Source organism: Hibiscus syriacus, unplaced genomic scaffold (assembly GCF_006381635.1).
Source record: "Hibiscus syriacus cultivar Baekdansim isolate YM2019G1 unplaced genomic scaffold, ASM638163v2 tig00111166_pilon, whole genome shotgun sequence".
NCBI lineage: Eukaryota > Viridiplantae > Streptophyta > Magnoliopsida > Malvales > Malvaceae > Hibiscus > Hibiscus syriacus.
In genome coordinates, this window is record NW_024063008.1 from 1,509,007 (window position 1) to 1,523,524 (window position 14,518).

A 14,518-nucleotide genomic window follows, 5' to 3' on the forward strand; every position below is an offset into this window, starting at 1 on the left:
AGTTTGAGTTTGTTTCCCGTACCTTGTAGCAATGCTCCTTTTCCTACAAACATAGATTAATTTTTTATTTTTGGTACCCAAATTATTTTGGGTCCATATTCATTAGTTTCCAAAACCCTAGTCCCCTTAGGTATCCATTTGTGTAGGATATCCTTATCTTTAGTAGTAATAAGTTCTTTAGGAACCCATATACTTCTAACGATTTTTTCGTTAGAGGTTCTTTAGGGACCTCTATGATTATAGTGTTAGGATTTTCGGAAGCTCGAATCAACAACCGAAATGGTTTGCAAAGAGGGGTTGGAACGGTTTTGTGTTTAGGGAGTAAGGAGATTGAAAGATAGAGAATTGCACAACGATTTATAGTGGTTCGACTTTCTCAACCAAAGTCTACGTCCACTACCTTAGCTCCTCACCAAGGATTTTCCAACAAATTCACTAATTTGTTCTTTCTTTTGAGGATAAAGAGTAACCTTACAAACTCCCTAGTTTTTCCGGGCTAAACTAGAACCTTTCCCTAGCTTTTACACGGGCTAAGCTAGAACCTTTCCCTAGCTTTTACACGGGCTAGGCTAGAACCTTTCCCCTTTACAAAATGATAAAAGATGTAAACAAAAAAACCTCTCTAAGGTATGTGTTTACAAGATTGAGCTCACAAGAACAAAATATTTACAAGAGAAATATGAAATAAGATTGAAAAACTCTTCTCTTGTGTTTGATTGCTTGGATAGTTGTTCTCATGCTTCTTCAAGTGTCCTTAGCTTGTATTTATAGCTTGGAATGTGTTTGAAGTCGTATATAGTCGTTGGGGACGTTTTGGAGTCATTTGGGGATGAGAAATAATTAATAAAACAGCTTGGAGCGTAGGGGAAATCGGTACCCCCTCATGGGAAATCGGTTCCCTAAGTGCAATCTATTTTTGACCGTTAGACAGGGGGAATCGGTACCCCCTGGGGGGAATCTGTACCCCATGGGCAATCTGATTTTTCTTGAAACCCTTTAAAAAGAAAATATTTTTGGCTCGATTAAGGTTCGAAATACTTTGTAAAATTATTTTAAAATTGTTTTAAAATAGTTAAGTATAAAACACAATTTTACACTTTAGTAAGGATTAAAATGAACTTTGAAAGACTTGGAGTAATATTTTGATATTCGAATAATTATATCGAATATACTTAGAAAATCATTTGCAAAATCTTAAAATTCATTTGTTATATCGAAACATCAAAATATTTTCAATATGTAGTTTCTATAACTTTTTCTAACAAATTTGATTTTTGAATTTTCTTCTTTTTCAAAACATTTTGATTCAACTTTATCAAAAGAAGCTTTAAGATCATCAATTTCCTTTTGATGATCATCATTGACTCTTGAAAGTAAATTTTGCAAATCAGTATTTTTCTTTTCAAACTCTTATAGTTTGATTTGTAAATCTTTAATTTTACTTTCAAGATCATTGTTGGTCTTGGATATGAGATTATTTTTATTTTTCAATTTTAAAATATCATTTTTGTATTTAAAAACAATTTATCATAATCTAAAGTCAACCCATTATATTTATCTAATAACTCATAATAAGATAAATAATCTAAATCAAATGAGTTAGAGGGTACCTTAGAATCTTCCCCGAATGCCATCAAGCACAAGTTTGCTACTTCTTGTTTCTCTTCATCGGAACCTTCTTCATCGCTCTATGTAGCTACATGAGCCTTGTGTTTGTTCTTTGATTGACCTTTTCTCTTTAATTGTGTGCAATCATATTTGGCATGCCCCGACTTTTTTCATTCATATCAAATGATCGAGTCCTTCTATTTTGGTTCATTTTTTAAGCCTTCATTTCATTTGAATTTTCTTCCTCGGTTAGGCCTCATCATTTTTATGAACCGTTTGGAAAACAATGCCATTTCCTCGTCATCGTCATTTTCATCCGAATCACTCTCATCTTTTGTGGATTTGAGAGCAACTACAATATTTTTCTTCTTCTCTTTCTCCTTTGGTGTCTCGTCAATCTTATCGAGGTCCACCTCATCTTCAAGCATTATTTCATGAGTGAGGAGAGAACCAATTAGCTCTTCAAGAGTTAAGGACTTTAGGTTCTTAGCCTCGATGATTGTCGTCTTCTTTGATTGCCATGATTTTGGAAGTGAGTAAACTAACTTCCTCATAAGCTTTTCGTTTTGGAATGATCTCTCCATATGATTTGAGACCATTGACAATCGTTGAAAATCTATCTGTCATAGCTTTGATATCTTCATTTGGTTTCATCCTGAAATTTTCATAGCTATGTGTTAGAAGACTAATTTTAGATTCTTTTACCTCGACCGTGCCTTCATGAGTGACTTGTAGTTTATCCCATATTTCTTTGGCGGTTGTACAAGATGAAACCCTTCCGTATTCATCTGGTCCAAGAGCACAAAATATGATATGAATGACTTTGGAGTTGAGCTGGAATATTTTTGTCTCTCATTCACTCCACAATCTTGGATGAGTGAGAGGCTTGATATATCTATCTTCTATAACATTCCATGCTCCCATGTCACTTGCTTGAATGAAATACATCATCATATTCTTCCAATAGGCATAGTTAGCTTCATTGAAGAAAGGAGGCTTGTTGACGGGCATCGAATTGAGACCGGAGTCGAAGTTTAAAGTGGAGGCCATTGATGACTTGATTATCGATGTAACTCTTCCCGAATCGACTCAAGAGACGATTAGACCTTCAAATGAGTGAGGCTTTGATACCAATTGTTGAGTTAATCGATCGACGAATACGGCCAAGAGGGGGGTGAATTGGTAATTAAAATTTTGGTGGAAGCTTTTTGCAGAAAATTGAAAGTAATTGCATAGCGATTTAGAGTGGTTCGACTTTCTCAACCAAAGTCTACGTCCATTACCTTAGGTATCTACACTAAGGATTTTCCAATAAATTCACTAATTTGTTCTTTCTTTTGAGGTCAAAGAGATAACCTTACAACTCCCTCAAGAATATACCCCAATTCTTGAGAACACTCTTTCTCAAATAGAAGATTACAAATTTGCAAACTTAATGAAAAACCTCACAAGGTAAATGTGTTTGCACAATTCTAGAACAAAGAAAAGAACACTCAAGAATGAATACAATTGATTACAAGTAGTGTTCTTGAAAGCAAAATGAATATTGAATAAAAAATAGGCTTAAAGTGCTCAAACAATGAGTTTGATGATTTCTCTTTGATTCTCTCTTGAATCTAGTTTGTTGTTGTTTCTTATTATTGATCAATGGCTTCTAAGCTTGTTTAAATACTCATTCAATTGATTCTGAACGTTGGGATGATTAGTGGAGTCAATAGAGCCGTTTAAGTGTGAAAACAATTAATAAAATCAGTTGGGAGCGTCAGTGCATCAGTGCATACACAAGGTGCATCGGTGCATCAAGTGTAAAATTCAAATATTTTAACCGTTGGAACACTTAGTGTATCGGTGCACTAAGTGTGCATCGATGCATAAAATGCATTCGATGTTTTGAATAAGCCTAAGTGCATCGATGCATTGTGTGTGCATCGATGCATAAAATGTATTCGATGTTTTCATTAAAACCTGAGTGCATCGATGCATAAACTGCATTCGATGTTCAATTTATTCATTGGTGCATCGATGCATGGATTGGTGCATCCCTTTGAAAAATTGATTTTAGACTTGATTTCGGTTCAAAATACTTTGTGAAAATTGTTTCAAAAATATATTAAGTATAAAACACAATTTTACACATTTAGTAAGGTCTGAATTGATCTTTAAAGACTTGGAGTAATAATTTGATATTCGATTAATTGAATCGAATATACTTATAAAAATCTTTGTAAAATCTTAAAATTCATTTATACTTAGTTTATTATATCGAAACATAAAAATATTTTCAACAGATTGGTCTGAGGAAAATTTTGAATTTAGAGGGTAGTGCTCAAGCCCATTCTGAAAATAATAGTGAGCTCAATTCGCCCAGGTTAAAATTAATACCAGCTAGGCCGGTTATCAATTTACAGATTATAGGGTATTGGGAAAAACATGAAAGGTAGAGCATATTCATTATGTGATTTGAATTGTGTGGAAAAGACGAGAGTTATTGGAGGAAAAGAATTTGGTAATGTAGTTGTTACAAGTTTCTCGACAGACAAAGTACTGGAAAAGGCTTCTTCACGTTCAAAGTGCAATGTATATGTTAGAGTGAATGTAAGGGGCAGTTGTAAGGATAAGAAGTTTGAGAAAGTACATAGAAGGACAGAGGGAGTTAGAGACAAATGCCAATCGGAAATGGGTGATAGGACGTGCCTAATACTAGAAGATGATGAAGAAATTAATGCTACTTGGGAGGTGGGAAATCTCTTAGGTATATCTTTTATGGGGGGAAATGCGGTGGTGAAAAAATTAGCTCAAATGGGTAAAAGGTTTGGGGAGGAGAGAGGTCGTTAGATGCTTCATCCTATAAGGGTTGTATTTATATTAATGTTAAAGTTTTCTTGTTTATCTTGGAATGTGAGGGGTTTAGGGAGAAAGAAGAAGGTGGGGGCGGTTAGGAGAAAGATCAAAGAAAAGAAACCGTTAGTGATATTCTTGCAGGAAACAAAAGTGCAAATGATGAAACATTCGTTGTTGAGAAGTGTGGGTGAGAGTTTTTTACAAGGCTGTGTGGTTGCTCATTCAGTGGGGACTGTAGAGGGTTATTTACTCTTTGAGATGAAGAGAAGATTGATGTCTTGGATTAGGTTGTGAATAGGAGATTTGTTGTTGTTTTATGAAAATTTAAAGATGTTGATTTTAAATGATGGTATGTTAATGTCTATGGTCCTACAATTGAAGCGGAAAGGGAAAGTTTCTTTCGTGAGTTGTTATAATTTGTAGAACAAGCTGCTGGACCTATTTGTGTAGGAGGAGATTTCAATTCTTATTTGATCCCGGAAGAGAAACTTGGGAAGACTCAAAATTTACATTCAATGAAAGTGTTTTTGGATTTTATTAAATTGTCGAATATGATAGATCTTCCATTGAGTGGTGGTACTTTCACTTGGGGAAATAATAGAGAGGATCAATCGGTTGTGATGTTAGATAGATTTCTGGTGGATTCAGTGTTTTTAAATTTGTTTCCGATAATTTCTCAATTATTTCTTCCTCGTTTTGTTTCTGATCATAATCATGTTTTGCTGGAAAATAAGTTATTTGATTGGGGTTCTCGACCGTTTAAGTTATTTAATTATATGTTGGAGGATGTAAGTTTTCAGGAAATTATAAAAGTAAAGTTTGGGGAGCTGAAAATAAGGAAGAGACGCAGAGAACTATCTTGGTTACTGAAATAGGTTAAGATGGCTGTTAAAGCATGGTCTGGAAGTAATCATTGTGGTCTTTCAAAAGAAATACCAGAGCTGGAAAATTCCATACATGAGATGGAATTGGCAAGGCATCAAAGGAAATTGATGGACTTTGATCAGATCATAAAAACAAAGAATGATTTATATAAGTTATATCAAAAGGAATAACAGAGTTGGCATAAAAAATCGAGGTGTAAATGGTTTTTGGAAGGAGACCGTAATTCTTGGTTCTTTCATCAATGAGCATAAAAAAAGGGAAGGGTGAATTCCATTTTCTCGTTAAAGATCAAAGGGGATGAGTGTTTGAATCCTGAAGTCATTAGAGCCATAATTTATCACCATTTTAAAGAGGCTTTTAACTCAATAAATACCTTAGAGGTAGTTGAGATAAAGGTAGTGTTTGCAAACTTGGGTACAAATATGGCTCAGAGGTTGGAAGTAGAATTTACAAAGGAAGAGATATGGGGTATTGTGGCAGATTCAGATCTAAATAAAGCTCTAGGGACAAATGGGGTCAATTTGGGTTTCTTCAAAAAGTTTTGGACCTATATTAAGGCAGATGTAATGAGGTTTTGCAGGGATTTCTTTGCTGGAAAACTATGGAAGAGAGGTATTAATCACTCTTTTATTACGTTGATTCCGAAGAAAGTAGGTCCATATTGCATTGATGATTTTCATCCTAATAGTCTTGTTGGGGGTCTTTATAAAATCATTTCGAAGACGTTAGCTAGAAGACTTAGAGGGTGTATAGAGTATTTAATTGTGTTTTCACAATTTGCCGTTATCCCGGGTAGACAAATTTTAGTTTGTTATTTTATGGCAAATTAAGGGATTGAATATTGGAGGAGAAAAGGGCTAGCCGATGTTACTTTTAAAGTTGATTTTAGGAAAGCGTATGATTCGGTTGACTGGTCTTTGTTTATAAAGGTTATTGAGCTAATGGGGTTTGCTAAAAATGGATTTCATGGATTCGGAAATGTATTTAATCGGCTTCGGTTTCTGTTTTAGTAAACGGTTCTCCAACGAAGGAATTTAAAATATCTAAAGGTCTTCGACAAGGGTGTTCCCTATCAACTATTGTTGCTTAACTTGGTGGGAGAGCTTCTTAGCCAATTGTTGTCAAAAGCTGTAAATTTAGGGTTGTTTGATGGCTTTACCATAGAGAAACAAGGTCAGGCTTTTAATATGTCCCATTTACAATTTGATGACGACCTTTTAATTTTTTGCGGGGCTTCGAATAATCAATTAAAGAATGTTATGAGGGTATTGTTGATTTTTGAATTATTATCGGGTCTTGAGATAAATTTGGTCAAGAGTAAGATTTATGGAATTAATGTGGATGAGGGGGTGTTAAAAGAATGGGCAGATTCTATTGGTTGTTCAATTGGTTCTTTCCCATCTGATTATCTAGGAATTCCTCTTAGAGCTAGGAGAAATTTGACAGTTTGTGGGAACCAGTGGTAAGAAGATTTCAATCAAAACTAGCTGGATAGAAAGCTGCGACTAGAACAATGCTTGTAAAGTCGGTGTTGTGTTATCTTCCTATTTATTTTTTATCCATATTTAGAATTCGTGCTTCGGTTTTGAAAGTTCTAAACTCTATTATGGCAAGATTTTTGTGGGGAGGATCGGGGGAGAGAAAAAAGGTGCATTAGGTACAATGGTCTTCTATGTGTTTGCCTAAGGGTCGTGGAGGGCTGGGGATCCCTAATTTACAGATGGTGAATAGAGCTTTATTAGGTAAATGGATATGGAAATTTTCTTCTTAAAAGGATACATGATGGAAACGGTTGATTTGTTTGAAGGGATGGTTCGAGGTACTGGGGGTTGAACAACATTGGAGTCGGATGGGTTGGAGTGGTCTTATTCCTCCGAGGGTGGAATCTTTCATTTGACAGGTTATGTCAAAAAGGATGGCTATGAAGTGTGAGTTGGTGAATAGGAAGGTTCCAGGTATTGTGGATACATTGTGCCCGTTATGTGGGTTGTTTCCTGAATCGGTTTCGCATTTATTTTTTACCTGTAATGTTTCCTGGCTGTTGTGGTGTAGATTTTTAAGATTTTGGAATGTTCATACTTCTTTGCATTATGCCCCTAATGTTTTTATGCAAGCTTGGTAGGGGTTGATCACGAATTCTGAAATCTAGAGAGTTATTTCTGGTGTTGTTTTGTGGTTTATCTGGAAGTATAGAAATATGATTGTATTTGAGGGTGGGCAATTGGATCAGATTAAACTATTTTTCCTTGTTAAATATAGACAGGTGGCTTGGTTTATTGTTAAATTCAATAAGTGTTCGGGGTTCTTTGACTGCCTTATAAGGGATCCGTCTGTGACGGATAGTTGGGGCAAACATGACAGTAAGGTGGTTTCAAGAGCTATGTGGGTTCCTCCTCCTCAAGGATTTTTAAAATTAAATGTTGATGATGCTGTCACAGAGAATTAGATGAATGGGGGTATAGGAGGGATTATTAAATATGCAGGGGTTCTTTTTTTGCTTCATTCTCTGAGGCAATTGGGAAAGGGTCTCCTACAATTACTGAAATATTGGCTATTAAAAGGGGTTTGGATATTTTCTTTGGTTCCCAATGGAGTTACAAAGGAAGACTTATAGTTGAGTGTGATTGCCTTGTTGTGGTTAATTGGATTAAGAATTTGGGTGGTTGCCCGAAACAATTGTGTTTATTGTTGAATCAAATTTTAGAGATTTATAGGGATAAAGATGTGGTGATCAGACATATTTCAAGAGCGGCTAATTGGGAGGCGGATAAGTTGGCAAAAGAGGGCATTAAATGAGTGAGGTTGTGTGTAGGACTTATGTATTAGAGTTGGGGGTTTTGTATTGTTTGGTATATATTGGTTGTTATGTTCTGATGATGTCTAAGTTGTAATGTTTGTTGTTGCAATAAAATTATGAGACACTCTTTTCCTCATTCCAATGCTCGACGAAACTTACATATTTCGTTGAGTATGAAGAGGGTTTTTAATGAGGTCTCCCTATTTTATCAAAAAAAATAAAAGTTAAAACTTTGATATTCATGATTATATTATGGATGAGTCTAAAATACAATTGATTAATATAAGATTAAAAACGATAGAAACCAATTGTAATTAAAAATTTATCGAAAGTGTAATCTTTTAGAATAATCTAGGTAATATTTTAGATTAAAATCGAAAATATTATATTCTCTATAACAAATTATGTAAATTACATAACTATTTCAATTATAATTAAAAAACTATCATCAAAATATTTTTATTATAATAGAAAATATTATCAATTATATAACTTTTTAGATAAACATATAATATTTTAGGTTTAAACTGTCACAATGTAACATTCTCAATTATAATTAAAATTATTATCAATTATATAATTTTTAACTTAAAAAATATAAATTAAAAGTTAACATAAATTAATCTTCGATTGCCTCACAACATAACTATTTTTTTATTATATATAATCAATTTAGCGATTAGTCATCCAGCACTGGCACACAAACACAAGGCTGATTCTAGAAACCGGGCATCCATTCTTGTGGTCTCTCTACCATTTTCTCTCCTGTTCCAATTTCTCTCTAGTCTCAATAGATTCTTTGAATGTAGGCCGTAAACCATCAGTTTTTCTCCTTTCTCTTTGCCAATGGAATCTTTTCTCGGAGACTTGCCGTCGTTTGACCCCCACAACTTCAGCCAACTTCGTCCCTCCGGTCATTCTGATCCTTCTGTAAGTATCCCCATTTCTGGGTTTGATTTGAATCAGTTGCTTGTTTCAGCTCTCCTATTGCTTCAGTAAATCCGCTTATGCAATTTACATGAGTAGTGAAATATTGTTACATTCTTATGCGTAGGTTTCTGGGTTTACCCAGATATGATTTTAGTGGGTTTCCTAATCAAATTCATTTTTTCTGAATTTGGACCTTAATGTTGTAGTCTATATAATCGTTTAGTTTTCAGAAGCTTGTTTTTGGATGAAGTTGTTCGTCATTACAAATGAATATATATTTGCTTCCTGAATTGAAGAGTATAAATTATTCATTGAATTCCAACTCTGGTATTGTCACAATGTAGCTGATTTGATGTTTTGCATTGTAAAATACGCAATGGAATGTAATATGATGAATGATGATAACTCGAAGCATCTAAGTAATGCTAATACTTGCTATAATCTGTTTGATAAAATGACAAATAGCTTTATACAACACAAGCATTAGTCTTGAAATGCTTTCTTAAGCGGAGCTCCCTTAAAATGGTTGGAAACCGTTCTTCCTCAGCTTGAGATTTTGTCCAATGCATGTAAATATAATCTTCACAAGTTCTCCAGATCTGCTTTTGTACTCGGTAGTTTTAGCTCTTAGTACTCGTTCTTGTTAGTGGTTACAGAATTCTATGTTTTAGCTAAAACGGTAGATGAGAGTTTAATTGTGGGTATACCTAAGTGAGACTTGTATACATATATGTATTTGTTTCCAATAGTATACGATGGTTCCTTGGTTAATTGTTATGACACCCGATTAAGCTCAAAGTAGTTGAAGGTATAGAGCAATTCTCACCTGCCATTCTATCCTTTTGACCTATTTCAACATTTGAGATGCTATGCCGTTGAATGGAGTTCATATAGAGCTCCTCTATGTTTTGAGTATAAGGAAATAGTCTTTTTTGCTTTCATAGGTTGGTATTTAACAGAATTACATTGAATTCCCTTGTACATTTAGACTTGAACGCTTTAGGAGCATAAAATGCTTCTCCTTATATTTCAGTCATGTTAAGAATTGATTGCACCTTTTATATTCTAACAATCTCTTTTTGGCTAGAAACCGACGCCTGTCACCTACCGTCCCACTCATAACCGGACTCTTCCACCACCTGATCAAGGTATTGAACATTTATTTATTCCTCGTTTTTACTTGTGAAACAATATTTCTTTAAGTAAAAGTGAGATATTCTTGGCACTTTATATTATCTGGTAACTACGTGGCAACCTTTGGTTAGTGTTTTTTTATGGCTTCATAATGGATGTCATATACTGACAATTGGGCTTTTAATAAATGGTTATGATTGAGAAATCGGTTTTTATGCTGGAAACTACTTGTTACATACTTTATTATCTTCCTCTGAAGTTGTGGAGTTGATTTAACCTTTTCTCTTTAGTTATTTGTTTCCCTCTTCTGTAATCTAAATGTCAGATCACTTCCCTAGAATTGTCCATCCTCAGTTTTGTTTGAATATCGACAATGAAAGAAGATTTCTAATCAGAATAAAACAAATGAACAAATGTATCGCTTTAATCATTTAAATTGTTGTCTGAAGTTTATCAATTGGAATGAAAATATTGAGGATTTAATTTCTGTGTTCTGAACTGTCTTAGCTTCAAATATAAAGGGACCACTTCAAATTGCATCCTGGTGCAGAGTTACACAGCTCATCCACTTAAACTCAATTTTTATCATGAATAGTTATTTAATCCTCCTGTGAACATTTTCTTTATTTGTGACTGACCTCTCAAACACTTCTAACAATTATAACCCCCTTTTTTTCTTCTATTCTAACAGTTATAACTACTGAGGCCAAAAATATCCTTATTAGAAATTTCTATCAGAACGCTGAGGAGAAGGTTTGTAGCTCATTTTTATGATTTTTCATGTTACAAGACTATCAAAATAATTTCTAAGTCACATATTCATGGACATATGCATATAATTTTAGAGTAGGTGTGGTTATTCCATGCAGTCTCTTACTGCTTTTCCATTGCAGTTGAGACTGAAGAGGGCTGCCACTGAACAGCTAATACCAGAACATGGATGCAAGCAAGTTAAGGCTTCTACCTCCTATTCCTAATGAGATTTTCTTTTGTTTATTTGGCGCTCATGTAAATGTACCTTCTCGTATCAAATGTCTGTTATAGAAACTGTAGAGCGGCTTATTCATTGTTGTAAACCAGGATGCCATACTTGTTCGTTTTGTGTTCACAAATCAAACTTGTAGTTGGCTTATCACCGTATCATGTATAGCTTTATACATCCTTTTCTTTGTATTCATTCCATGTCACATGGCTGAAATCGAACTTGGGGCTCCTGGAGCTGCATTATTTTACTGAAATCATATGCATTTGTGTTGCCTGGTTTGCTGAACCCAGATGTCAAATGAAAGACCAAGTCTACTAATTGGAAGCATTTATTAGACTGTCTTACATGCATTAACAAAGCATATGAATAGCTCTAATCTGCTGTGTGGAGGAGTGGAGAAGTACAAGTGACACTGCTTCAGTGGAGCTACGGGTGTCAATGTGATGAACTGCTGCTCGTATAACATTCGTTTATTAAGTTAGAAAAAAATTATGTTAATTTAATAAACAAACGAATATGAATAGTGATGTGTTCGGTTCGTTTATGTTCATAAACAAATTCATTTGGAAGCTTGTTTATTCAGTTCTTTTTTTTTCTTTTGTTTTTTTTTTCATTTTAAATATTGGCGAAGGTAGGGACTAAACTGATCATATGGTGAACTTTGGAGTTCAAACTGTGAAACTTAAAGACTAGTGATGTAGTTTCATCATTTTGGCGAATATGTTCTTGAACGATAAATGAATATGTCTGCGAACATATTCATGAACTTTAAACATATCGAACATAATCACCTTCAAAAACAAACAAACATTAATATAACCTTGTTTGTTGAAGTCGGATTCATGTAAGTGGAGCAAAGCCTTGGTGCTTTGACTCTTACAGTGACCTCCTAATTACAATGCAATGAACCCTGTTCTTTCTTTGGTACAAATACAATGAACCTAACAAGCAACGGATATTTCTTCAAAAAGCTTAATTTGTTTATGGTTGAAAATGGGATTAAGTTGTTATATTGGACTGTGATGAATAGTATGGTATACGCATGTACATAACTGAAGAAAACTTTACATATATTCTTATATTCTATCTAGCATGCGAAGTGCTTGTACATGTAATTTGCACATTACAATCGTGATTTTTGACTTGAAAATTCATGCTTTTAAGAGCAGTGTATTGAGGAATTCTGAAAAAACTGAGACGCTTTGTTTTTCGACTACTTCACCAACCACAATGCAATGAACCTTTCTTCAAAGCAGACCTATCTTATGTTTGTGATTGGAAATCGAATCAACCTTTGTCATGGACCAAACTATGGATTTGTATGTGTGTGCAGGGAAATCCTGTATCATACCTGACGTCCAAAGTGATGCTATATGCTGATGTCAATCTGGGCTGTATTGGCATGCTATGTTACATCTTATGCTATTTGTTACATGGTTCTGCTAGTTCTTCAATCACTTAATGGGTGTATGTTTAGAAAATTATATTTGAACACATTTAAAAAAAATGAAAATCATATAAATAATGTGAGATTTGAGAATATCATGATAAAAATGTGTTGATTTTAAGCTTTTAAAGACAATTTTTAAACTTGATCATATTCGTATCAGTGCGACATTCAAAGACAGTTGAACTTGCCAATAGAAATCTCATCAGAAAAATCTATGAACCGAGATTCATCGACGAATGATTTTCCATTCAATCCAGAAGGAGTAAACCACAAATCGTTGATCAATCTCCTTCACTAGTAACTCATAAACGTCATGTTGAACATCAACAAAGACCAGAACTAGGCCCATCCAAGGAGGTTATCATCCCGGCTGCTCGGAAAGCACCATTTATTGGTCAATCTTAAGGCAAAGACTCATGAGTGAAGGTGACAGCCTTGGTGAAAATCCAAGTAACATAATGCGGTCCTGCAGATGAGCTAGAGAATAATTCCATGCCCCCAGCATCCTTCAACTTAAATGTATTTGATTGGACCAGCAACCAGAAGAAGGATGGTAAAAGATTTGACGGCCAACAGTAGATTCCAAATTGGTCAATAGTCCTATGAAGTTTTCCTTAATACTTATGTTATGTTCCAAAATGTTCGATTCCTTTCTTCTTACTTTGCGCCGCATCAAAAGTGACCATGGGCTGCCCTCACGTGTTCAACCCTAGTGTTCCCTTGTTTGAATTTTGAACCATTAAACTCTCCACTCCTCAAACTTATGCTTCGACCATTTCAAACCTCCATTAGCAGCAACCAAAGGGTTTGACTTCATAAAGATAGTAAATAACAATTAAATAAAATAATGTGTTGGTTACTCAAGACATACAACAGCTTAGACTCCTGAACCTGTCAAAGTGTATGTCGGCCTCTCTAATTTCCCTAAAACACTCAACAAAGGGTCATACCAGATAAGTTGATTGAGATCTGTTACTAGATTCAGCCACACGTACAAGTCGTGCAATAAAATATTTAAATTTTATGATAATTTGAAATATTCGCCAGTCTCTTCCAACCATCCCTGCTCCCGTATGTCGGTAGGCATTGAAAAAAGTTAGCAATGAATGTGGTATGGGATCATCACATGGGATGGCTTTGGCTTAGTTCACTTTAAGACACAAATGTAGTAACACTCGGTAATGAATAATGATACCGTGTGTGTGAGTTTCCTTATTTAGAAGCACTGATTCCATTATTGTTGCCGAACAGGAAGATTTGTGATGGAAAATGTTTTAAATTCTATAAATGATTTTTTTATTTAATTTTCTAAAATCCTATCAGCAAACATGAGTTGGAAAAAAAAGGCAAATAGGAAAGATTTACCCAATCCAAAACTGCTGTGAAAGATGTGTGTCGTTACTCCTGCACGGAACCTTCTGAGATGGAGCCATCATGGACTTGTATGGATTATCTGACACTATATATACCTTGGCTTCGCCCCAATTCCCCAGCAGGCAAACAAGAAGATCCATAATTCCTCGAGCATTTCAACACACTCACCAAAGCTAACCTATTCTTTTTGTTTGTTTTTTCTTTCAATCATTTGTAAACTACCTGTTGTCATCTTCCAGGTTAATCTGTTCTTTCTCTGTAAACTACACCAAAGCTCGTTTAGGCTCTTTATAGTCTAAAGAAAGAATGGTGGCCATATCCAAGATTGCAACCGGCAATGGTCATGGTGAAAACTCTCCTTATTTTGATGGATGGAAGGCTTACGAGACCAACCCTTTTCACCCCACGGAAAGACCTGATGGGGTCATTCAGATGGGTCTAGCTGAGAATCAGGTAAACTATTTTTGAAACCCCCTCCTGAATTTTGTGCTAACATGGCTGCTGTCTATGAAGA

The 14,518-nt window shown here is 34.9% G+C and overlaps 3 protein-coding genes across 3 annotated transcripts in view; all 3 read left to right on the forward strand.

The window, feature by feature from the left end:
• Nucleotides 1–14,518, forward strand: part of LOC120155231 (mitogen-activated protein kinase 4-like) — a 27,130-nt gene continuing 12,612 nt past the window's right edge. Inside the window, exons 1-2 of the mRNA XM_039166807.1 lie at nt 1–11; nt 10,265–10,269. The gene's annotated coding sequence lies outside the window, so the exon portion shown is untranslated. The remainder of the gene's footprint in view (nt 12–10,264; nt 10,270–14,518) is intronic.
• On the forward strand, nt 8,826–11,369 carry LOC120155233 (DET1- and DDB1-associated protein 1-like). Its single transcript, XM_039166810.1, has 4 exons — nt 8,826–9,061; nt 10,149–10,209; nt 10,887–10,948; nt 11,089–11,369. The coding sequence occupies exons 1-4, from the start codon at nt 8,978–8,980 to the stop codon at nt 11,170–11,172; spliced, it is 291 nt and encodes a 96-aa protein (XP_039022741.1). The 5' UTR covers nt 8,826–8,977; the 3' UTR covers nt 11,173–11,369.
• The window catches only part of LOC120155229 (1-aminocyclopropane-1-carboxylate synthase-like), a 2,091-nt gene continuing 1,672 nt past the window's right edge, over nt 14,100–14,518 (forward strand). The window contains exons 1-2 of the mRNA XM_039166805.1: nt 14,100–14,214; nt 14,283–14,457. Coding sequence (XP_039022736.1) covers nt 14,311–14,457 — 147 coding nt within the window. The 5' untranslated portion in view covers nt 14,100–14,214; nt 14,283–14,310. The remainder of the gene's footprint in view (nt 14,215–14,282; nt 14,458–14,518) is intronic.